Source organism: Orcinus orca, chromosome 9, assembly GCF_937001465.1.
Source record: "Orcinus orca chromosome 9, mOrcOrc1.1, whole genome shotgun sequence".
NCBI lineage: Eukaryota > Metazoa > Chordata > Mammalia > Artiodactyla > Delphinidae > Orcinus > Orcinus orca.
In genome coordinates, this window is record NC_064567.1 from 15,844,100 (window position 1) to 15,868,725 (window position 24,626).

Consider the following 24,626-nt stretch of genomic DNA (forward strand, 5'->3'; position numbering starts at 1 on the left):
GAATTATTTGAGAGATGGGAAATCAGTATGTTCAGCTGGCTGTCTTATTTCATTCTCTGTTGTAATTATTTCCTAAATGACTAAGAAATGACTTAATAACACCTTATTTACTGAGAGGTCAAATATAAAGGCTTAGGGTTTTTCTCTTTCATTCTTTTCTTTCTGTCTTTTTTTTCTTTTCCTTCCCAAGTACTTTTTCCCCCTTTTCTTTTTTCTTCTCTATCGTCTTTCATTTTTCTATCCCATGTAGAAAGTACAATAAATATTAAATATTAAACTGCGTGTGTGTGTGTGTGTGTGTGTGTGTAAGGGATGGAGAGCGATAGAGAGAGAGAGAGGTTGGGTGGGGAGCGGGGGGTGGCAGTGCACCAGTGAGCTGAGAACAGAAAACCCAGGATCATCCCTGTGTGAAGGTTGTCATGAGTGGCTCCTATACACTGGGCTGCATAAAATGCCCGTGGACTAACTTAACATTCACAGTGTCTATAAACACCACTGAAAGGCAGAATCAGGGCAGCTGATGGATTGGGTCTCTGCTATTCTGTTGAGCCCAAATCCTCTGTGGATCTGCCCACAAAGAATGGAAGTGTCATTGTGAGACAAGACAGTTGAACAGAACAGGATTCTCTTTGCTTTTTGTGGAAGACAATTAGCTACTTCTTCCTGTTCCTTTGCTTCACAGTTTAGGCGTGAAAACCCCATATATTCCTTACTTCCATTCAGCGACTCCTTTTTGATCAATTTCCTAGGAAGTCTTTCCTGACTTTTTTCCATCCCCTACGAGTGCCCTGTGCTACCCTCCTCAGGTTCTTCTCCGTCTCTGTGCAATTCTTTACACAGCTGTCTCCCCCGTGGACGGCAAGGTCTTGGAGGCCAGTGCCCGAGTTGTATTCATCTTTGTTTCACTGGCATCTGGCACGTGGCGGTTCTATGATTTGGAGTGAACGCGTGAACCGTGAGTTTACTCTTCAACCTTGTGAGTTGTTTGATTTTTTTATAACGTGCCATCTAACTTCTTGGTGGAAGACACATTCCTTTTGCTTATATCCTGCCGAGTTATCTGATTCTTATTTATCCTAAAACTATCTTTTAGAAGCTCCAGAAAGGCTCTTCTTGTTCTGATATACTGCAGTGTAGAGAACGGAGATCCAGTTACACTTTCTATAATGTTCAGTATTTCACAAACTTAGACTGTGTCCCCATTTAGCCACCTAATTCCCAGGCTGCAGTATCTGATTTCTCCAGGCTGTTCTCATGTTTGAAGTCTTTTAGGTTTCTACTACTACATTCTCTGAACCCTTCTGGTTCTTATCCCATGGATCATCTCAAGCCTTGTTGGGTATACGTTGGGCAGAAGGCATGCAGGCTGGGCCGCAGATCTGGATGAAGGAAGGAGACATACATGGGTGTGCCTGTGTCTGCCGTGTGCATATGTGTTGTGAGCGCATGCAGGAAGATGGGAAGCAGCTTCTGTACTCGGTAGCTAGGCTCATGAGAGATTGGAGAAAAAACTAAAGGACGGGGAAGGAGCTTAGCTACCAGACATCAAGCTATTCCTGCCTATAGACTTAATTGTTCTTTCAGTCAAGAGAACGCTGAGCTAGCATAGGGAATCTTTTATTCTTCTCTCCACCCTTTACTCCCTTGAGACAGAGACCAGCGCCCAGAAAAGTTAAAGACAAAAAACAGAAAAGGAACAAATAATTTAGCATGTTTCCATTTCCTTAGGCTGTTCAGTACCCACATACCCTCTCTGGAGTTAGCTGAACTGGCCATCTATTTGAGTGATAACACAACCCAGGAATGGTTACTTCATCTCTTTGACTTTTCTCTGTGTCCTCTGAGGATGGAGACATTTGTGGTTTGTTACATTAGTTTTATTTTATCACCGGTTAGCTGTTTCCCTTGTTCTGGACTGTGCCTGAGCTGCTTTTCCTATGTCTCTTTTTCAGCTAATAGAAAGCTATAAAAATGGAGGCAGCCTGCTAATTCAGGGACCAGACCACTGTTCACTCCTTCACTACGCAGCTAAAACCGGCAACGGGGAGATTGTGAAATATATCCTTGACCACGGTGAGTAGGCACAGCGAACCAAGAATCATTTATCTATGAAACAGACTGAGTTTTCTAAGTTGACTTTCATCCAGGCTGTCCTCAGAATGGTAGAAATATTCTCCAACTTTACCTGACTCTCCTTGCTTATTTGAGGGAGCTGGGATTCCAGATCCCTTACACGTGTAGGTCACCTTAACCAAGCCATTAACAGAAATAATTTTCATATCAAGGCCTTTGCAGGGTATCTGGGGGCTGATTAATTAAAAACTAGAAGACAAACCACATGTGGCCTGGGCATAGCGTGCTCTACTGTTTGGGAAGAGCTTTCATGTTCTGGGAAGCTAACTAGTTGGGACCAGGTACCTAATCCATATTTATAGCTGATCATTCTGAGGAGTAATGAGCAGATTTTTTTCCCATCTTTCTAGTCCCCACCCCCCCTCTTTTTTTTTTTCTGTTTGAGTCTCATTCATCTTTTCAACTCAAGTCACACTTTATTCTCTTTGAAAACATCTGGTACTCTCGTGTCCTCTGTGGCCGGCCACGTTCACCTCCTGGACGGTGTCCTAACTGGGTGTGTAATTTGGTGTTATAGATTAGGTACTTTAGCATGACCTCTGATAGTCCTTCAGAGGCACAAACACATGAGAGGAATATCAAATGTTGACCATGCTTTCAGCTTCCCACGTTTATAGTGTTTCTAGGACTGAAAAATAGGAAAGAAGGGGAAACGTTTCCCTGGCGTGGCTGTTTCTGAGGGGTCTCTAGCTCTGCTAGATACAGGTACACAGAGATCCTGGAAGATTTTCTGTGAGCCCCAGCACTGAGCCTGTGGCCTACCCCCATTGTATCATATTTAGGTTGTAAACAGTAAGCATATTCACATTCACATTCCCTTTTTTTAAATTGAGGTATAGTTGGTTTACAATGTGTTCGTTTCAGGTGTACAGCAAAGTGATTCATTTATACATATAAACACATATCTAGTCTTTTTCAGATTCTTTTCTGTTATAGGTTATTACAAGATAGAGTATAGTTCCCTGTGCTATACAGCAGGTCCTTATTGTTTATCTATTTTATATACAGTAGTGTATATCCGTTAATCCCAAACTCCCAATTGATCCCTCCCCTGCCCTCCCCCCTTTGGTAACCATAAGTTTGTTTTCTATGTCTGATTCACATTCCTTTTTATTCCTCTTTTTATGCAATTCAGCAAACATGTCTTATGCCATTCATTCATTCATTCATCAAATATTTGTGGAGTACTTCACAGGAACTACCTGTTATAGACCAGCACACACACAAAAACAAACTACAGTCATTGTTATCAAGCAGTTGCAGGCTAAAAAAATATATAAGCATATGCATCATAAAATTTAAGGCAGTTGTATGTAGATGCCTTAAGTCCTATTGTAAAGCCACAAATAGATAACATAGCTACCACTTCTCAAGCACGGGTTATATGCCGTGTGCTTATACTGAGCACATCCTATCATTTAATCTTTACGAGGACCTTGTAAGGTAAGTATTAGACTGTCAGTCACATTAGACTCACCTTGCTTTGTCTTCAGTACCTTCTCACCACGGAGCGTTTGCTTGAACCCTTGGCCTGAATTACGGTGGAAAGAGTGGTTTAGGAAGAGGAAAAGGGAGTTAAAGTAGGACGGTCATCCTTAGAGGCTTTCTTTCCCCCTGGTAGGCTAGGTTGGAGAATCCCAAGCCTGTCTGCCCGGGAAAGCCTAGATGTATTTCCGGTGCTGTGTCTGGGGTGTGCACATTCTGCCTCCTCCTCACCTGACCATTCTGCCCCCAGCAATTAAAGCATTCCTCTCTGGGCAAGACTTGCAAAAGCATTGGTGGCGTCAATTCTGCTTGCCTCTCCCACCCCCCCCCCCGCCCCCAACAACACACATCATAGGTGTTTCCTCTTCCTTAGAGTGACTCTTCCAAAAGCTTGTGACAGGCAGAACCAAATATTAGAACCCAGCCCCACAGACAGTGCATAAAGGTCACAAAGCTTCCGTGGTTATTTTTCTCTTAATAGAAAAGATCTCAGGATGTCCACTGTACAAAGTTCAGGTGAACTTTAGATATATGCTGTCACTTTGTTTGCCTCTAGCTCAGGTGCAAGTACTGCTGGTCGTCTTGATCATTCTCCATCCCTCCCTCCGAGTTTGCCCTTTACCCGATGAGATTGTTTGCCCGCATACCCACATACCACTCTAGAGTTAGGTGAGACACTGGCTGTCTATTTGAGGGATGAGGCAACTTAGGAATGCTCTCTCCTCCCCTCTCTACCTCTCCCGAAGAACAAGCATTCCCTTCTCTGGTTCTGCGATCCGCTCTGCATCAGTGATCTGCTGGTATCTCACTTGGTCTTACCTATGAGGCTGCAGGGAGCTGCCGTTTTGACTGAGTCTGTGTTTAAGATGGACTCTCACATGTTCGGGGCTCTCCGCTGAGACGGCTGGGACACCTGAGCCTTTCTACACCTGGACCTTCATCCCAGGCTTCTGCATAGCATGATGGTCCTCGGGTTCCTGGAGGGTGAGGATGGAAGCTTCCAGACATTCTGAGGCCAGGCTGGGGAAGTCTGCCTCATCTCTGTGGCATTCTGCCAGCTAAAACAAGTCACAGAGCCAGCCCCAACTCAAGGGGTGGGGAAATAGACCCCTCTGCTTTATAATTAATGGCTGTAGTTAATCTACCCCGCTCCCTTACTCTGTCTTCTTCAGTTGAAAATGATGACCCTCCCTTCTCAATATCCTGAACTACTGACTCACTTGGAATTCCCTGGAGCTCTGCTTTTATATTTTCCTTTGGTTCAGGGTCCTAAGCCAAGGCTGCAATATTTAGCAAATAAAAATACAACAATAACTTTTTTTTTAAGCATTAAGTATGTCCCATGCAATATCTGGGACACAATCACACTAAAAACAAAACCAAAAATCCTCTTCTCAGCTGGGTCTCCCCAGGGACTTGAATGATGAGGCCTGAGATGATATAGCTCTAACACCAAGGATTTTCTCCCCCCCCCCTCAACTTCTCTTTCTACTCCCTTAAGACGGTCTTTAAAAGCCCCTGTAACTCAAGCTCATAAGACTTGGAGTTTCTAACCTCAGCCATAGATCAGTCCACACGCACTCTTTCTGGCATGAAATGCAGCTGGCAAATCTCTTAGTGCTCTGATCAAAGCCTGACATTCCAATACTAAACTAGTTTCTTTTTGATCCCAGGTGTCTTTTGCAAAGAGTGAATAATGTGATACAGCTCTCTGCGTCAAAACTGAAGGACACAAGGAATTTGTTAGGAACTTGGGGTAGGGGGAAGCTTAGTTTTCTAATTTTGGGGGTTAGCTTTTGTAAATTAGGTGGTTTAATATTTATACTAATGAGAAAACACTTGAGATTTTTGTAATCACCTCAACGTCACTCACAGGCAAACAGTTCTCATGGTCACTGCGTCTGCCTCACCAGGGTCTCCAGTTGGCCAGTAGATACATGGGGGGAAAGACTGGAGACCATGAAGCAAAATCCATCTCTTCTGTTTGAAAATAAAGTCTTACTATGACCTACATCCCAAGGATCACTGTATATTGATGGGTGGCAATTTTTAACCTCTTAGTACTGCAGTCAAATAATAGAAACTGAATTGCAGTTGATTTTTACTAAAAGTAGTATTTATCAACCTGATAGGCATGGTCAATTTCATTCTTAACATCAACCTCATTATCTCTAGTTATTCAGGAACACGGATGTAAAATCTTTTGACGTTGTCAGCCTAATTCTCCATGTTCCTTAAGAGCTAAGCACTTTGGCTCAACCATTTCTGTTGTCATTTGTTTTAATATCTTTAGTTGCTGATAGAATTTTATAAACCTGTGCATTTAGAATTGGAAACTATCTTTGCAGAACTATTCATCTCATTTCAATTACAGAAACTCTTTTAAGTTATCGTGTTCTTGAAGTCGGGGACAGGAACACAGAAAACATGACCCTTTCTCTGTAATCATCTTCTTAATGTGATCTCTGCTCAGCGAATAGTCTTGCCTAATTTAATAATGATGATGACTCTGAAATTCCCCTGATCTGATGGAAAATATCCTTTGCGAAGATGCCTCTGTGAGGCTGGGATTCGGGGATTTCTACCAGACTGGCATCGTTGTTTGTAAGTTAGCATTAGGTTTGCAGAGTGGGTGGGTCTGATCAGTTTGCATTCATGTAAATAAAAAAATAAATGAATACAAATTTTCCACTGTGCCAAAGGTCAAGAGATGCCCCTCCTAATCATCTCAGTTGCTGCAAACCTCTTGAAGTTTTAGTTTTGAAAATTTTATGTCTTCATATTATATAAATCCTAAAAACGGTTCAAAGACCTGCCTGTAAAGATGCCTGTAACGACAAGGGTCCTGAGAAATCAGTGGGCCTTTTTCAAGGCTCATGACTGATACGGCTTGTTTGCTTTCTGCATCCGTACTCCAGGGAGCCCCTCTCTCCCCTCTGCTTTGCCCTCTTCTCCACCGTTTATTGACGCTGAGCAGTGGGGTCCGCAATCAGGAGCACGCCGCCCTCTGAACGGGAGTCGTGAGAGATTAGTCATTCTCCCAGACACCGCATTCAGCAACCAAGTTCTCTTCTCAGAGCTCTTTTAAATCCAGGCTGAGGGGCTGGGGGGCACGGGACCTGTGGTTATTTCTGAAAAGCCACAGGAGGCTTGAATTTTTCTCTTCCCGCATCTTCTTTAGGACTTCTTCTCTCAAATACACGACACGCTGCTTTCCTTTATGAAAAACTGGAATTTGGGCATTGGGAGGGTTGAAAAGAGAACGGAGGAGGGAGCGAGCTTAAGAATTCCACAGGGACAGGGTGGAGAGAGGAGGATGTGGAGGGATTCCAGCTGAGAGACCCCCGCCCACCCCCGGCGGCGCCAGCTTTTCAACTCCTTTCAGCCATACTTCTGCCCACTCCCTCCTCCCCAGTGTTAGCCCTTCGAGAGACTTTTATGGTGTTTTAGTCTTTTACCCCAGCCCCCCACCCCGGCACATTTTGCTCTTTTGTTTTTATTCTCCCAGCTCCCACCCCTCTGCCCCCTACTGTGTTTCCTGATAGAAATCTCACTCATGCATTTCCTTTCTGATTTCAATGGCTTATTTTGTCTTCCCTCTTTTTCTGCCTTCAGTCTTTCTTTTCTTTTTTTCACCCCCCCCCCTTTTTCTGCCTCTGGTCCCCGAGAGAAACGACCACCATCCTGCTGGGACAGGATGATGGTGCTGTTAAGAGTTCCCAGTGCCAGCTCTCCCCACATCTGTGCAGCTTTTGTCCTGGGGCAGAGGAGGATTTGGAATGGTCTGCTGGCAGCGTCAGGGAGACTAATGGGAAATGAGGTCCGGAGAGAGAGAGAGAGAGGCCACGGGGAGCTGGTAGGAATAGCAAAGGGGATTTGGATGCCTCGGTGTGGGAAGCAAATTAAAGGATGCATGTGACAAAAGACACATCATATATAATACAAGTGCAGGATCGATGATAAAATTGCATCAGTTCAGTGGAAGAACCTATGGGATGAGCACTGACTGGGCAGCAAACCTGAAATCTGGAAGGTCTGACTACTTACCATGCTGCTCACTTTTTCATGTTGGGAGGTTTGTGAAGTTTTGCTTCTCTTCGAAGCAAGAAAAGCTTCCCTGGCCTTCAGCAGGGAATACTGATGTGTATTCCCCACAATGTATTTTTCTTTCCCTTATTTTTCAGACCATTTCTCATATAGCATAGCCTTTTTTTTGAATCCATGTTCCACTTATGGATCTCTTTCTGAGAAAAAATATATTGGCCAGGGTCCAAGTGGATTTTTAAATGTTTCATTCATTCAAAAATTCTGTCCCATGCACTTGTTTTTTTTTTTTGGCTGCATTGGGTCTTCGTTGCTGCGCGCGGGCTTTCTCTAGTTGTGGAGAATGGTGGCTACTCTTTGTTGCGGTGCGTGGGCTTCTCGCTGCGGTGGCTTCTCTTGTTGCGGAGCATGGGTTCTAGGCATGCGGGCTTCAGTAGTTGTGGCTCATGGGCTCTAGAGCACAGGCTCAGGAGTTGTGGCGCACGGGCTTAGCTGCTCCGCGGCATGTGGGATCTTCCCAGACCAGGGATCGAACCTGTGTCCCCTGCATTGGCAGGCAGATTCTTATCCATTGCGCCACCAGGGAAGCCCAGTCCCATGCACTTTTGAAGAAAAATGTTATAGTAATAATCACTGCTGATCTTTACTGTTCTGAATGGTTTACATGTATTCATACATTTAATTCTTCCAACAGTCCTACAAGGTAAGTTCTCTTATCTCTATTTGACAGGTGGTAAAAACTGAAGGGTAGTAAAGTTAGGTGACTTGCCAAAATGCATCCATAATATGAGATTGGCTTCTGCCTTCCATATTCCTAAAACCCAGCGAGGGCAATGAAACATGGATAAACCACCACAGCACGGGGTGGTGTGAAATGAGTATCATATGCAGCGTTCTAGTGACAACTGGTACAGGGCTGCAGAAGGGCAGCAATTATCTTATGAAAATTTCATGGAGAAATTTGTACCCACATCCCTTCAGTGGAGATTCAACAGTCATCTTCCGGTGCAGGTTAGCTACGGAATGGAGTGTGGATATATTAGTAAATCCTGGGAGGGACAGAGAGCCAAGAGTTCCCTTTATATTCAGGGAACAATCAGGAATTCTCTGCTGACAACTTAATGGCATTCCTTCAAACTCCTTAGGGGAAATGCATGGTATCCACAATCAGGATATATGTATTCATGAAATACAAAGTAAGCCCAAACCCAAATGTTCCCCATTGGTATATACTGAAGGACTTCCATCATCTTTATGTTTTCTCTTTCTCCTGTTCTCTCCCTTAAGAGTGAGACTAAAGTTAACTTTTCCAAAAACCATAGTTGCTGTTTTTTCACATGTATTTTTCTTTCAAGGGAAAATTTTTATGGTCTTTGTTGATTGTTTTCATTTCTCTGGCTACACCTCCACCTCCAAATCTTACACCAATGCTACTAACCCACACAGTGCCCTATTAGACAGCATGCTGTACTAGTAGGAAGAGCTCCCTGTGGGTCACTGAAGACGCAACTAGGGAGGGAAAGCACAGCTTGGTCTCAGGCTCCACCTGGCAGTCACTCCTCCTCTCCTTTTCTCTTCTGCAGCCCCTTCTTGCTATCAGTTAATTAAGTCCATCTTTCCAGAGCTGTTCCTGAAACCTTTAACTGAAGTTTCTTTGGATATTAAGAGCAAAAGGATCTTGTTTTAGTATCAGCAGCTCTTTTTCTCATCTCTGTCAGCTGCAGAGGATTAAAGGGGGAGGGGGAGACAATAAACAGCTCCAGGCGTGCCTGACTCGCAGATTAGATGACCAGCTCTGGAATCCTTCTGGGTTGGCTTCATTTATAGTGATTCTTGTCAGAAAGTTGAGAAACAAGCTTCTTTCTCTTCCTTGTCCCACTTCCAGAGTGTCAGATCCTTGCCATGTTAGCACAGATTAAACTGCTTCAGCATCCTCTCACTGCACGGAGGCGTGGACCCCAGAGTCCATGGACCCACTGCGGGTGCAGCTCTGAGAGCACCAAGTGACAGTGCTGAGGAAAGGAGGAACTGAGACAAGGCCCCTGTTGCCTAAAAATTTGTGCAGTTGTTACCAAACACACATTCGTGTGTGCCCGACGCACAGTGAGGCCAAACAAACCGAAACACTGGAGTTTGGAGCAGAGAAAGGCTTATTGCAGGGCCAAGCAAGGAGGACAGGTGGCTCGCGCCCCAAAACCCTGGACTCGTCAAAGGGTTTCAGCAAAGTATTTTTAAAGGCAAGGCGAGGGAGGGGCATTCCAGGGTATGTGATCAGCTTATGCACAATTCTGATTGGCTGATGGTGAGGTAACAGGGCAGTGTCCCAGGGGTTAACATTATCAATCCTTAGGTGCCGGTAGGTCTGGGGGCTCATGATCAACAAGTAGTTAACTTTTTCTATTTGGTCGTGGTTTTAGCATGTGTAAAACAACTCAGGAAGTGTGCATCAGATACTATTGTCTAGGTACTCCAGAGAGGAGTTACAGCAGAGGACATGGGAGGAGGGATCTGTCCCGGGAAGGTCCTGCTCAGTTACACAATTATCAGTAATAATGGGAACAGACACTAGTGAGGCCGGGCTGCTCGTGTTCATAGAATTCCTTTCAAAATGAGTGGCTTTGCTGAAGGAGCTTTCTAAAAGGACCACTGGGCACTGTAAGCCTTCTTGCTCCTGACCTTGTGGAGGATGCCTCATCAGCCATTGAATAGGCCTGGAGGACTGGTTCTCAGGACACAGAATTGGAGTCAATACTTACGTCAAATGTAAGTGGGAGCCAAGGCACCCTTTTATATCTCCTTCCCTCATTGATATTCCAGTATCTTGACTTAGTGTAACCTGCTGTGTTATGTCAGAGAGTAGGACACTTAATTATACCTAAACTTTAGGCATTTCGTGTAGTGTCCCAGCTACTGTTTTAAGCACATTCTTTTGTATTAACTTATGAAACCTCATAACAAACCTGCAAGATAAATATTATTATTAATCCCGACTTACATGTGTGACAATCAGGGGCTGAGAAATGAAATGAACTTGCCCAAGATCTAGTGAGTGGAAGATACAGCTGGGATTTGAAACCAAGGAGGTTCAGCTCCAGAACCCTCCCTCTTAATCACTGGACTGCTGGGCACTTCGGGGGGTACAGGGCGGGGAGGGGGTGGACTATCATTCATGTTTCCTTAGATTCACAGGACTGAGGAACAAAAATGAATGAACTGAATCCTCGTCGAACCTGTAAAATAGGGAACACGCTAGAAGGATATGAAAAAGAATCCAAGTGTTCTTACATTTAAAAGATGGAGAATAATTTATTTAAGGAGATGAGGCATACATTTGAAAAGCAAACACATAGTACAAGGGTAGACTCCAGTAAGTATTATGGGAGTTCTTCTGTTGATTGATTCCTTCTGTCAAAGAGAAGACAGGTTGATTCCATCTGTTAAAGGTGGCCTTTTCAGAGGACCTTTTCACAGACTGGTCTTTAAAGAATGTGTAAGATTTAGGTGTGTGGGTAGAAAATCCCTCTCTGGGTAGCAGGATTGGAGAGAGCAAGCTCTCACAGCTGGGAGAGCCTGAGAAATATTTGGGTGATCGTGCAGCTACCAGTTTAGCTGATGCAAAAAAAAGGGAGCCTTGAGAACAAATTGAGGAAGGGTAGTTCCAAGTGAAAGACTGTGAACGTCAATGTTGAAATACCTGGGGTGACACAGGACGTATGATGAATTTAAAACCTGGAAATCTGGATGTTGCAAGATCTTTTTTATGTTTTCTTAGTAACAGTCCTGCATGCTAATATGTTCCTGACAGAGACCTTTGAGGAAGCTTATTTGTCAAATAGGACACGTAGGAGCAACAAATAGGACAGACAGTGCAAGAGAAGATTCACCCAGCCTTGATGACCAGTAGATGGGAAAGAGAGGAGGTACAGTTGGCGATTTAGCTCCTGGATGACCAGGAGGATTGTGAAAGTCCCCTTTCTCCTTGACTCAATGACTTTTTTTTTTAATTGAAATATAGTTGATTTACAGTATTGTGTTAGTTTTAGGTATACAGCACAGTGATTCAGATATATATCTATGTATCTCTCTATATATGTTCTTTTTCAATATTACAAAATATTGAGTAGAGTTCCTTGTGCTATACAGTAGGTCCTTGTTTGTTATCTCTTTTATATATAGTAGTATATATATGTTAATACCAAACTCCTAATTTATCCCTCCCTGCCCCCTTTCCCCTTTGGTAACCGTAAGTTTGTTTTCTATGTCTGTGGGTCTATTTCTGTTCTGTAAATAAGTTCATTTGTATCTTTTTTTTTTTAGATTCCATGTATAAGCAATATCATATGATGTTTGTCTTTCTCTGTCTGACTTACTTCACTTAGTATAATCATCTCTACATCCATTCATGTTGCTGCAAATGACATTTCATTCTTTTTTTTTGATGTTCAGCACACAGAACATTTTCTTTTTTCTCTTTACTTTTTATTAAAATTTAGTTGATTTACAACTTTGTCCTAGTTTCAGGTGTACAGCAAAGTGATTCCGTTATACATACATATATATATATATGTATATTCTTTTTCAGATTCTTTTTCCATATAGGTTATTACAAAATACTGAGTGTAGTTCCCTGTGCTATACGGTAGGTCCTTGTTGGTTACCTGTTTTATATACAGCAGCATGTATAGGTTACTCCCAAATTCCTAATTTATCCCTCCCACCCCGTTCCCCTTTGGTAACCATAAGCTTGTTTTCTATATCTCTGAGTCTGTTTCTGTTTTATAAATAAGTTCATTTGTATCTTTTTTTTTAGATTACACATATAAGTGATATCATATGGTATTTGTCTTTCTCTGACTTCACTTAATCGCTAAGTCCATCCATGTTGCTGCCAATGGCATTATTTCATCGTTTTGTATGGCTGAGTAGCATTCCATTGTATATATGTACCATATCTTCTTTAACCATTCATCTCTCGATGGACATTTAGAATGCTTCCATGTCTTGGTTATTGTAAATAGTACAATACTGGGGTGCATGTATTTTTTCAAATTACGGTTTTCTCTGGATACATGCCCAGGAGTGGGGTTGCAGGATCACATGGTAGCTCTATTTTTAGTTTTTTAAGGAACCTCCCAAAAAAAAAAAAAAAAAAAACTCCAGGCTTCCCTGGTGGTGCAGTGGTTGGGAGTCCGCCTGCTGATGCAGGGGACCCGGGTTCATGCCCCGGTCCGGGAAGATCCCACATGCCACGGAATGGCTGGGCCTGTGAGCCATGGCCGCTAAGCCTGTGCGTCCGGAGACTGTGCTCTGCAACGGGAGAGGCCACAGCAGTGAGAGGCCCGCATACCGCAAAAAAAAAAAAAAAAAAAAAAGAACCTCCATACTGTTCTCCACAGTGGTTGTACCAATTTACATTCCCACTAACAGTGCAAGAGGGTTCCTTTTACTCCACACCCTCTTCAGCATTTGTTATTTGTAGACTTTTTAATGATGGCCATTCTGACCAGTGTGAGGTGATACCTCACTGTAGTTTTTTTTTCCCCCCCGGTACGCAGGCCTCTCACTGTTGTGGCGTCTCCCGTTGCGGAGCACAGCGTCCAGACGCGCAGGCTCAGCGGCCATGGCTCACGGGCCCAGCCACTCCGCGGCATGTGGGATCTTCCTGGACTGGGGCACGAACCTGTGTCCCCTGCATCGGCAGGCGGACTCTCAACCACTGAGCCAGCAGGGAAGCCCCTCACTGTAGTTTTGACTTGCATTTTTCTAATAATTAGCGATGTTGAACATATTTTCATGTGCTTGTTGGCCATTTGTCGTCTTTGGAGAAATGTTTGTTTATATCTTCTGCCAATTTTTTGATTGGATTGTTTTTTGATATTGAGCTGTATGAGTTATTTGTATATTTTGGAAATTAATCCCCTGTCGGTCTCATTGTTTGCAAATATTTTCTCCCATTCTGGAGGTTGTCTTTTCATTTTGTTTATGGTTTCCTTTGCTGTGCAAAAGCTTTTAAGTTTAATTAGGGCCCATTTGTTTTTGTTTTTATTTCCATTACTCTAGGAGACAGATCCAAAAAGATATTGCTGTAATTTATGTCAAAGAGTGTTCTGCCTATGTTTCCCTTTAGGAGTTTTATAGTATCTGTTCTTACATTTAGGTCTTTGATCCATTTTGAGTTTATTTTTGTATATGGTATTAGAGAATGTTCTAATTTCAAGCTTTTACATGTAGCTGTCCAGTTTTCCCAGCACCTCTTATTGAAGAGATTCTTTTCTCCATTGTATATTCTTGCCTCCTTTGTCATAGATTAATTGACCATAGGTGCGTGGGTTTATTTCTGGGCTTTCTATACTGTGCCATTGAACTATATGTCTGTTTTTGTGCCAGTACTAAACTGTTTTGATTACTGTAGCTTGGTAGTATAGTCTGAAGTCAGGAAGCCTGATTCCTCCAGCTCTGTTCTACTTTCTCAAAATTGCTTTGGCTATTCGGAGTCTTTTTTATTTCCATACAAACTGTAAAATTTTTGTTCTAGTTCTGTGAAAAATGCCATTGGTAATTTCATAGGGATTGCATTGATTCTGTAGATTGCCTTGGGTAGTATAGTCATTTAACAATGTTGATTCTTCCAATCCAAGAACATGGTGTATCTTTCCATCTGTTCATGTCATCTTCAGTTTCTTTCATCAGTGTCTGACCACTGACTTTCATAGTTAGGGAAGATGATGTTAGGACTGACCTTCTTCTAATTATGTAGTAAGTAGTTACATAAATAAATGCTCAATGATAATGATATCTGCCCATATGGAGAGCAAATCACCAGGATCATACTTCTAAAGTTTACAGTGCTCAATACCTAGAGCTGTGTTTGACCCTTCCAAACACATTTATTCATTAATTCAACCAAACATTTAAGCCTCTGCTTGGCACCAGGCTCCATGCCAGTCACCAAGGAAGGACACGGTGGACAAGACATTGGCCACAACTTCAAGGGGTTTTCCAGAGTCTAGTTGTGGAGAGAGACAAGTCAGCAGGTGATTTTAACATGGCTTGACAAGTGTCATGAGTGATTGGTAAGGTGATCATATATACCCACTTGTCAGGGATAGTCTCAATTTGGATAATTATTATTACCCCCACCCCCCACCATTTTAGGAAATGGGGTTAGTACGCAAAGTAAAGTAACACAAAGGAATGACATTTAATGCAGTATTAGGAGTGGGGAGATAGAGGGCTTTGTGGAGAAAATCTGTGTCAGCTGATACCTGCAGGTAAGGAATTGTGTGAAGGGTTGGGGGGAAAGGTGAACATTCCTAGCAGTGTTTGCAGGTTGAATGAATAAATTAGTGAACAAATGAGAAATTGTGAATGTGCAAGCACAGAACATTTTAATTCCTGATCAAGCATCTACAATCATTTGATGTTTATATATAACATTTCTTCCAGATTTTGGAAGGGAAATCTCATGAAAAATAGAATTTTACCCCATTTCTAAAATAAAGAGATTGGACTGGATGATATCTTGACTTAGTGTAATTTGCTGTGTTATGTCAGAGAAAGGGACACTTAATAATATGGTCTCATAGCTTTCATGCTATACTACATAAGATTACATCCCAAACCACCTGCTGCTGGAGAATGAAAAATGGTCTTTAAAGTCCATCTGATTCTCCCTTTCCCCCGCTAGGTAGCCACTTAATTATTTTTCATTTATTCTATTCTTCAACTGGTTTGAAAGCTTCTTGAAGGCAGAGGCCATATCATTATTTTTTATCTCCCATTCTGTACATATTGCCTGGTGATGATTGAGAGATTGATGAGGGGGAGGTAGAGGGATCCTTTCTCTTTTGGAAGGGAGGTGGTCTTATTATCCCTGTCACCAAATACTCTTTCTCATTCAGCTTCCCAAGGCATTTTAATTCTGTGACTATAATTTTTTGTTAATGGTTAGTTTTTGAACTATTTTTGATGGACATCTTGCTTTCCTCTTCTTTAGGACCTTCTGAGTTATTGGATATGGCAGACAGCGAAACGTGAGTGTTGCCTTACAGTATGTGGTCTAGATTATCTTCTTGAGAACAGATCTAGGAAAAGAATGCAGCCTCCAGGGCATACAATTGATAATTGTAATGTCAGTGATAAAAAGTGTCTACTTTCAGTTGTATTTATAACTGTGCAGGGCTAATCTTCTAAATCAGAGAATACACAATAAAAATAGATGGTACCTGTCATGATGATTGCACATGTAGCTGTTGGTGGTCACCATTTAGAACCTCCTTCAAGTGAGGTACTTCTGCTTTGATGCACCTTGAACTACAGAGAAGTCTAAATTAATGCACTTACCTCTTAATTACCCATCACATTTACTCTTCCTCAAGTGAGGTTTATAAGAAAAGTAAGCCCTAATGCCCTAAGGCATCCTTTTTGTATAGTGAAACAATTTCTCTGTGCTGAGTCTAGATGGGACAAGTTATACAACCACTGGAGAACCAAGAACATAGTACCTCCAACCATTTCCATGTTTTGTGCTTCAGAAGAGAAACCCTGGTTGAGAAAGTCACCAGCTCTGTGGATGGTTGCCAGACTGATAATGTTTTCAACTTTCTCATTCCCAGGTGCCAAAATAGCTACTATTCCCCAAACAGAAGCAAGAAAAGCTAAGCATTTAACCCTGGAAGCCATGTTGAGCCTCTAAAGAACGCCAGTGAAATTTGAAAAGGGATAAAGAGTGGGCAGGGTGGAGTGTGGGGAGGGGCTAAGGAGAGATGGAGGAGGACAAGTGGAAGGATTTAACCTGGATTTACTGACAAGAGAGAAACTGTCCCTTGCTACATAGAGTTTGTCCACGTACCGCAAATCCCATTGGCAAGGTTATTGGCAAGGTTTGCCTAAGGACTGCATTTGATTTTCCATAAACACTTTGGCATTAAGTGTCTTTTCAATTTCAGACTCAGAATGGGAATGTCCTCCTCCCTGTACTGCCTGTGGGGGTGGGGGAAATAGCCACTTTGCCTTGACTGTTCCCCATACTGATGGCTGACCTGCTGCCCAGTGGGGCAGCTGTGGTTGCGGAACCCTCCCAGAGTCTTACCATCCCTCCCAGGTATCTTCTGTGGCTGTCCCCCTCCTGCCACTCACTCACCAGGAATCAGCAGGAAGAGCAGAGTGGGTATCTCCTGGGTCTTTGAAGTTGGGTTCCCAGGAGATACTCCTCCCGGGGCCAGATGGTCTACCAAGCACTGTGCTGTGGTCCTCCGTCGCTGCTCCTGTGTGTGCCTAGGTGGCTCCTGCCCTGCCCACATGACTACACAGAGAGAGTGGCTCCACACTGTTCAGACACATCTACATCCATCAGTCTATTTCATAGGGCCATTGGGTATTACTTAAATCAGACAGTAGTCACTTAAAACAAAATCACTCAGCCTACTTGACCAGCCAACACTGTTTGAAAAAGAGGCTGGAGTCAGATATTAGGGTTGGTGGATGACTAAGCCCCTCACCTACCTCCCCTGGCCATGCCCTGCAGCCGTGGTCTCACCCACAGATGATAGGGAAAGCGGCCGAGGGGCACAGAACATGAGCAGCAGAGGGAGGATGCTACCCTCACTTCCCTCCCTGCTGCCTCTACCCTACTCTCAACTCCTGCCTCCAACCCTTTTCTCATTTCATCTTTGATTTAGGGGTGAGACCGCACTGCACAAGGCAGCTTGCCAGCGGAACCGGGCTGTGTGCCAGCTTCTGGTGGACGCAGGAGCATCTCTGAGAAAGACGGACTCCAAGGTAACTTGATGAGTGAGTGCAAGCATCCTCCCACGGGGCAAGATCTCTGGCACCACTGCCTTCACTTGTGCCCGTAGCAAAGGCATCCTTTCTGTACTTATGGAAGTGCCTGGGGCTTTGGAAAAAGGAGGAAAAAAATGAAGTGTTTCATTTAGAGAAACTGCAGTTTAAATGTATAAGCACAAAGGGAGGGTGTGCGCTTGCCTAAGGGACTTATAGACCTCTGAACGCGTTGACCTTTGGACTTTGGGCTTCTGCTGGCTGCCAGCAGCCAAGTGTGGAGAGGGTGAGGTGCAAAGCACTAGAAGGGTCGGGACCAGGTGCAAAAGATATTGGCCTGGCTACCGAGAAGCCCCTTGGGAATTTCTCCTTCAGCTACTTAATCCAGAGTAGCTTAAAACCCATGATTTATGTGGCCCCGTATATGGGTTCCAAAGTGATGACCAATCACTCCCAGGATGGGAGATCAGGCTGCACCATGAATTGCTCCGGTTTACAGAGAGCATCCAAGGAAAGGGTCAAAGCTGCAGTAAAGGAGGAGCTGAAGCTTAGTGCTGTTGACCGAGAACTGTAGCCCATGGGAAAGAGATGGGCAGAGAGAAGAGTTCATACAGAAGATCAACCCCAGAGAGGACTTCTCTGTGATGATCTGAGGTCATGATCATTGTCAGCTCTGAGGGTTTTAAAGCACCCTGGGTAGGCTCCAAGAAAGGACAAGCCACTTAAGGTGGTTAAGGTTACAGAGAAGAATTTTAATATATAGATGAGGATTTCATTAAGTGGGTACTAAATAACCTAAGTTTGGGGTCAGTGAATGTAGCCAAGAAACAGAGACAAATTACTTAGAAGCCTACTGATGACTTCAGCCCCATTAGATTCATCTAAGTGATGAGCCCCTACTTATATGCAGTCTTCACCCTGAGGTCTCCTCCAACTGCAGTGTACATTGTGACATGTGGACCTTTCTTTCCTTTCTGAGCCAGTTCTGAGCCAGGGGCATTGCTTGATTCTCCACTTTCCTTGCGACCCACCAGATCCTTGCTCTCTGACTGAGGTCCCTGGCTGCCTTAATTCTGATAGCACTAGGCTATCAAATTCGTTAAGCTGGGTCCTGGTTTCTAGCTGGTCTGTTACCTATCTGGTTAGCTAATTGGGTGTAGGATTCCAAATGGCAGATAATTATTCACTGTGATATTCTTCCCAGATGATATTTGCACTTAGGTGCTTTGATGTGTAACCTGATTGAGAAACACAACCCATGGTAGGACCAGCTGAGGCCATGATCCGAGGTGGACTTGGCCTTCCTTGCTGGGGCCGCTCAGACACAGCAGGGCCATTGCCTGTTTACCACACAGAGACTGGCCTCAACTCAGGTGATAAAAGAGAAGGGAGGAACAAGATGAAATAGAGGGACCAATAAAAGACTGGCCAGGAAACCCGGCCCCAGAGCAGATGGCTCTTTTTTTTTTTTTTTTGCGGTATGCGGGCCTCTCACTGTTGTGGCCTCTCCCATTGCGGGGCACAGGCTCCGGACGTGCAGGCTCAGCGGCCGTGGCTCACAGGGCCCAGCCGCTCCGCGGCATGTGGGATCTTCCCGGACCGGGGCACGAACCCCTGTCCCCTGCATCGGCAGGCAGACTCTCAACCACCGCGCCACCAGGGAAGCCCAGATCTAAGCTTCTGAATCAAATAAATGGGCTCAATGTTCCTTGAGATTCCTTTCTATTTTGTGTTACATATGTATGTGCTCTTTCCAAATGCAAAAAATTTATTACTTTTATGATAAATATAGTGCATTCTCACATAGAAAACTCTAGCAATGAAAAAAAGAATTTTTTAAGTAAAAATTACTAGAAATCCCACAATCTAGGCCTATATACCATTAAAACTTTAATGATTTCTCCCCACATGTGGGTACGTCTACTTTTCTCATTTTCTTCAAGTAAAGTCATACTGTACATGCTATTGTATAAACTTTCACCCAACATTTTGTTTTATAGATCCTACCTTATGAAGTAATAGAGCTTCATCCTTTTCAGGGATCCTATAATTTTTCCATTCCATAATTTTTTGCTAGGTGAAAGCTGAATATGATAATTATGACTGGTTCTTCTGGAAATTTTTGAAGAGAAGCAATATTTTGAGAATTTCTCTTAATAGGGAATGGCTCCTTGAAAATCAACTCAGAGGCCCACCCCAGTCCATCTCTCTGAATATTTGGAAATTGGGAATCCCAACCTCCTTAACATTGAAGACAAGATAATCTACAAATACTGTAACCAAGTTGAATAAAATTATTATAGGAACTTGAAGCTATGGTTAAATATTAAATCCCAACTAAATAAGTAAAATTTTAGAGTCTAGAGCCATTGTTACTTCCCTTCTATCTTCTACTCCATATCCCCTTGTAGGCTACTAGGATCAGCCTTAATTGAGTTTGATACCACCCATTGCAATAGATGAGATGGAGGCTGAGAAGTGTTTGATAATTTTTGTAATGCTTGTGTGCATTTTTATATGTGGAGCTATTACTTTGGTGCAATGATCATGCCTCTACCCTTTCCTTAGAACTCAGTAACATTTTGTACATATATACAATGGAATATTACTCAGCCATAAAAAATAACGAAATAATGCCATTCGCAGCAACATGGATGGACCTAGAGATTGTCATACTGAGTGAAGTAAGTCAGACGCAGAAAGACAAATATCATATGATATCGTTTATATGTGGAATCTAACAACATGGTACAAATGAACCTATTTACAAAACAGAAATAGAGTCACAGTTGTAAAAAACAAACTTATGGTTACCAAGGAGAAAAGGGAGGGGTAAATTGGGAGATTACGATTGACATAGACACACTACTAGGTATAAAATAGATAACTAATCAGGACCTACTGTTTAGCACAGGGAATTCTACTCAGTACTCTGTAGTAACCTGTATGGGAACAGAATCTAAAACAGTGGATATATGTATACGTATAACCGATTCACTTTGCTGTACAGCAGAAACTAACACATTGTAAATCAACTATACTCCAATAAAAATTGATTTTAAAAAACAATATTTTGAAATAGATATCACTGAACAAAAATTAGAAGCGTCAAGGAGTGTGAAGTAATGTCTGTAAACATTCAAAAGAATGGAGACCTTTCCTCCTTTTACTGCTGACTGCTGTTCATTGGCCTCATTTCAAAAATACTGTGTGCATATAAATATACATACAACATAATTGACTGCAAAAAGTTACACAATCATTTAAAATGATGCAGAAGAACATTTCGTGACGTAGAAAGGTTTGATATATTATTAAGTGCAAAAGCACATTACCTAACAGTATGTAAACAAAGTATGGTTTTATTTTCATAAAAATAATTATGCGTAGAGCTATAGAAAAAGATAAAATAGTTACTCTATGGAAGGTTAACAGCAGTTATCTTACTATAGTGGAATTACTGGTGATTTTTATTTTCTTATGCTTTTCTACTTTCCCAAGTTTTTTTTTTTTCTGGTACTTTTTTTTTTTTTAAACATCTTTATTGGAGTATAATTGCTTTACAATGGTGTGTTAGTTTCTGCTTTATAACAAAGTGAATCATCTATACATATACATATATCCCCATATCTCCTCCCTCTTGCTTTAATCAACACCCATCACTTTTATTGTCAGAAATTAACTTACTTTTTGGAGAGATAAGACAGTTCTAAATTGGGGAGAACCTAACTGACGACTTCGAAACCAACAAAGAAACCCCTTTCGATTGTTTCTGACCATCCCTTCCTCTTTGTTTCTGCTTGTTACTTCCCAGGGTTTAGTATAACAGAAAGAGTTCCAAACTAGAAATCAGAATGCCTGTTTCCCTGCTTTTCTGTTCAGTGATTTCTGTCCCCCTTCCAGAAAGGATCTGGGTTCCCAAACTCACTGTGCCACGCAGTTCGCTGCTGTGTACCTGGTTACTCTGTGAGCCTCCCTTTCCTTTGATGGAACCCCACCTCTGAAAAGTGATCGTCTCTCTTGAGCTTGCGTATCTCACACGTTTGATGAGATGCATCTGTCAAATAATAGATCTGAAAGTGTCTCATCAATTCTAAAACAGCAAACGTGGAAAGATCTTTTTTTTTTAGCAAGTCATCTTTGAGTAGCTCTGTTTCTATGATTTTCTTTTTTTTAAATCTTATCCCAAGTGTTTGTGTCTCTTTCCTTTTCACTGTTACCTACAGGGTAAGACACCTCAAGAGAGAGCACAGCAGGCCGGGGACCCGGATTTGGCAGCCTACCTAGAAAGCCGCCAGAACTATAAGATCATTGGCCATGAGGACCTGGAAACTGCTGTTTGACCCTGGTAGACAGGCTGAGAGAATCTGAACGAGCATATCACCTGTGCCCTCCTGGTGATTGGGCAGCTCCCCTGGAAGAAGCTGATGGAATCCATAAATCTGTCTCTCTCCTGCAAGAATCTATCTGAGACCATGCCACCAGTTTTAAGGGCTACCAAGATGTACAACAGAACATGATAGCCCACTGAGGACGAGGCAGGATACCTGGAGATTTGTGGAATACAGATTCCACAAAATTCGATCCTTATTGCTTCCAGCAAGTAGCATGAACTTCTGTGTTCACCTGTATAATTTATTTTAAAGATTCAAGGATGTTTGTATAAATGGCACTGCTCCCTCCGCCCCCTATGCATTCACCTTTCCCCCGTACCGCACAATTCTCCTGTAATGACCCATCAATTTAAAAAATATGATATGATCGGTTCTCTTTACATTCAGCCTTTGGAGACCAGAAGACTCTGAAGGTCTTTTCAAACCCTCTGGCTGTCCTGCAAAAATATAACCGTCAGACCGCTTCCATTTCCACGACTAAACATACCGAGACTACTTAGTGACCTTTGCATGTCTCCTCTCCCCCTCCTTAATCCCTTTTCGTTATACAGGAGCTGGGGAGTGCCACAGAAATAATGTCAGCTTGTGTGCAATATCTCTGAGGCGTGGCAAGGTGGCATGGGAGTTGTCTGGGCTCAGAGGTACCTCAGAGAGGGGACCCAGGGGTCAACCCAGGTGGCAGGGCTGTTGCCGAGAGCCACGGAGGACCGGTTCAGCTTGGGCTGTTGGTCCAGCTCCGTACTGCCTACATGTAGCCATCTTTGCCTTTTGCTGCAATAGAGATGAGCAATGGATTCAACAAAGGCCCACAGCTAGTTTGCAGAACCACTCAATTTTAAGTGCTGCTGAAATTGCAGAGCAGAAAACCATGTGTGGGAACTGTGGTTACAGGAAATGGAGCGCTACGACAGCGTTTACTTTTAGGCTTTTTTGACTGATAATAGAAAGCAGGCTAATCGACTGGAAATAAAACAGCAAAAGCAAAAGTAGCAACATATGTCAAAATAACTCACTTAAGCAAGAAAACAGTCGCTGGAATGTCGCACAGAGGCTAAAAGATTCAGGTACAGTGGTGAGAGGGGGCCCATTTTAGGTTTTCCTTCTAAGGTTTTGGTTTTCATTACCCCAAGTAAGCCTTGTCCCAAGGACAAAGCCTTGTTTTATGAGTTCCACTGCCAGATTTCCGAGATGCCTGGATCTTTCTGATGGATGCCTCACCTGCTACTACTTGTCAGGTTCCAAGGTCATACCTGATAGCACTATAGCCCCATAGCTCATGTACAGGGTGGTCAAATATATTCTTTTTTTCTGTTTCCCCTACCAGAATGTTCTTAGTGCAGACTACTGTGGGAGTCTAGCCAGGAACATCTTGCTGGCAGTAGAATTACAGCTTCTAATCCTGCCACGGATCATTGGTACTTACAGGCACCTCTATTAAGGACTCTATGATAACTAAAGTATCAGGAGAAAAAGTCTTCTTTCACTGAAAAGATCTACTTGACTTGGGTATAAGGCAAAAGTGAAAGTGGGTGACCTTTTTGCTTTAAACTAAATCGATGTCTTCTGAGCTTCTTCCATTTAGTTCTTAGACATAAAGTGTTTCCCTAGTGTTTCTGCATGTAAACATAAATGACTGTCTCTCTACATTTAATTTAAAGCTCCAGCGGTGATGCCTTGCTTGTCTGAACCACTTTTGGTCACGTATCATTTTGAAAGTACAAAGATGATATATACTGTATTAGGTTGGAATAGCCTCTCAGTGGATGGGGTCTAAGTCTGTCCTTAGTTGTTTCAAAATCAAATGGTTGGTGTTATTTCCAGCTGTGGGAGAATGGGTTGGTTGTCAGTAATCTATTTCCATACATAAGTCTTAGAAATGGAACTATGTTTTGGGTTTTCTGGTGAGGGCAAAAGGGACTGGAGTCGATTATTTCCAGAAGCTAGAAGAAAGAAAAAAGCTCCAGGAGAATTTGATCACTGGGCTTCTGCTGGGAGTTTTCCAGTTGGTGGGACTGTCAAGGAGATGTTGTGATGACAGACATATAATCCTTATGACAGACTGGAATCTGGCTTTGAATGGTGCCTTCCATTCCCTAGATTGAGCCAAGCACTTGGCTCTGCAGCCAGTTACCAGCTGCCATTGCTGGGATGAAGGACTCTGCTTTCACCAACTACCATCTCATATTTCTCTGGTATGCTTCAAAGCGGCCCAGAGAAAATTGAGGGTACAGGTGGCTATGGGCCAATTCAAATAGCTCCAACTGAAGTCATACGTAAATCCTTGATATGGAAATAGATGAGGTAATGACTACTGTAGGGGTCCTGGTGCATTTGGAAATTCTTCCAGAGCAAAAAAAGAAAGATGTTAATGTCCTATGTTATTGATGGGGAATGACATAGGACCAAGACAAACACCCAGAGAACTTAGGTTTTACAAAAAAAAAAAAAAAAGCATCAAAAATGATCAGAACAGTGACCTATTTAATGGCTTCAACATTAAATCTACCTCCTGCAGCTTTTTTTAAAAATTGGCCACTGCATGTGACAGTCCTGGGCTTTAGAAAGAGCAAAGAGAATGTACTCAGGAGTTTCCAACTCAGCTTAGGGTAGGTAGTATCCCCTCTAATGGGCCATCGGGAAGTATAGAAGCAATAGTCTGGCCCTGGTCTGAAAATCCACATTACTTTAAGAGACATAAAACTATATACCTATAGAAATACAATTTTCTACAAAACCAACTGAGATGGTACTGCCAAGAGTAGCTAGCTTAGCTGCCAATCCTCTGTGTTT

The 24,626-nt window shown here is 42.7% G+C and overlaps 1 protein-coding gene and 1 long non-coding RNA gene across 3 annotated transcripts in view; one reads left to right on the forward strand and one right to left on the reverse strand.

The window, feature by feature from the left end:
- The window catches only part of DGKI (diacylglycerol kinase iota), a 448,623-nt gene extending 424,326 nt beyond the window's left edge, over window positions 1–24,297 (forward strand). The window contains exons 30-33 of one of the 2 annotated variants that reach the window (XM_033432383.2): window positions 1,953–2,073; window positions 15,659–15,695; window positions 17,343–17,442; window positions 21,669–24,297. In XM_033432383.2, the coding sequence (XP_033288274.2) occupies window positions 1,953–2,073; window positions 15,659–15,695; window positions 17,343–17,442; window positions 21,669–21,785 (375 nt within the window). In that variant the 3' untranslated portion in view covers window positions 21,786–24,297. Of the gene's footprint in view, window positions 1–1,952; window positions 2,074–15,658; window positions 15,696–17,342; window positions 17,443–21,668 lie in introns of those variants that run through there. The other variant, XR_004484538.2, reaches the window with a different exon arrangement.
- Window positions 19,430–24,626, reverse strand: part of LOC117202304 (uncharacterized) — an 86,673-nt gene continuing 81,476 nt past the window's right edge. Inside the window, exon 5 of the long non-coding RNA XR_004484543.2 lies at window positions 19,430–19,554. This is a non-coding gene — a long non-coding RNA (uncharacterized LOC117202304). The remainder of the gene's footprint in view (window positions 19,555–24,626) is intronic.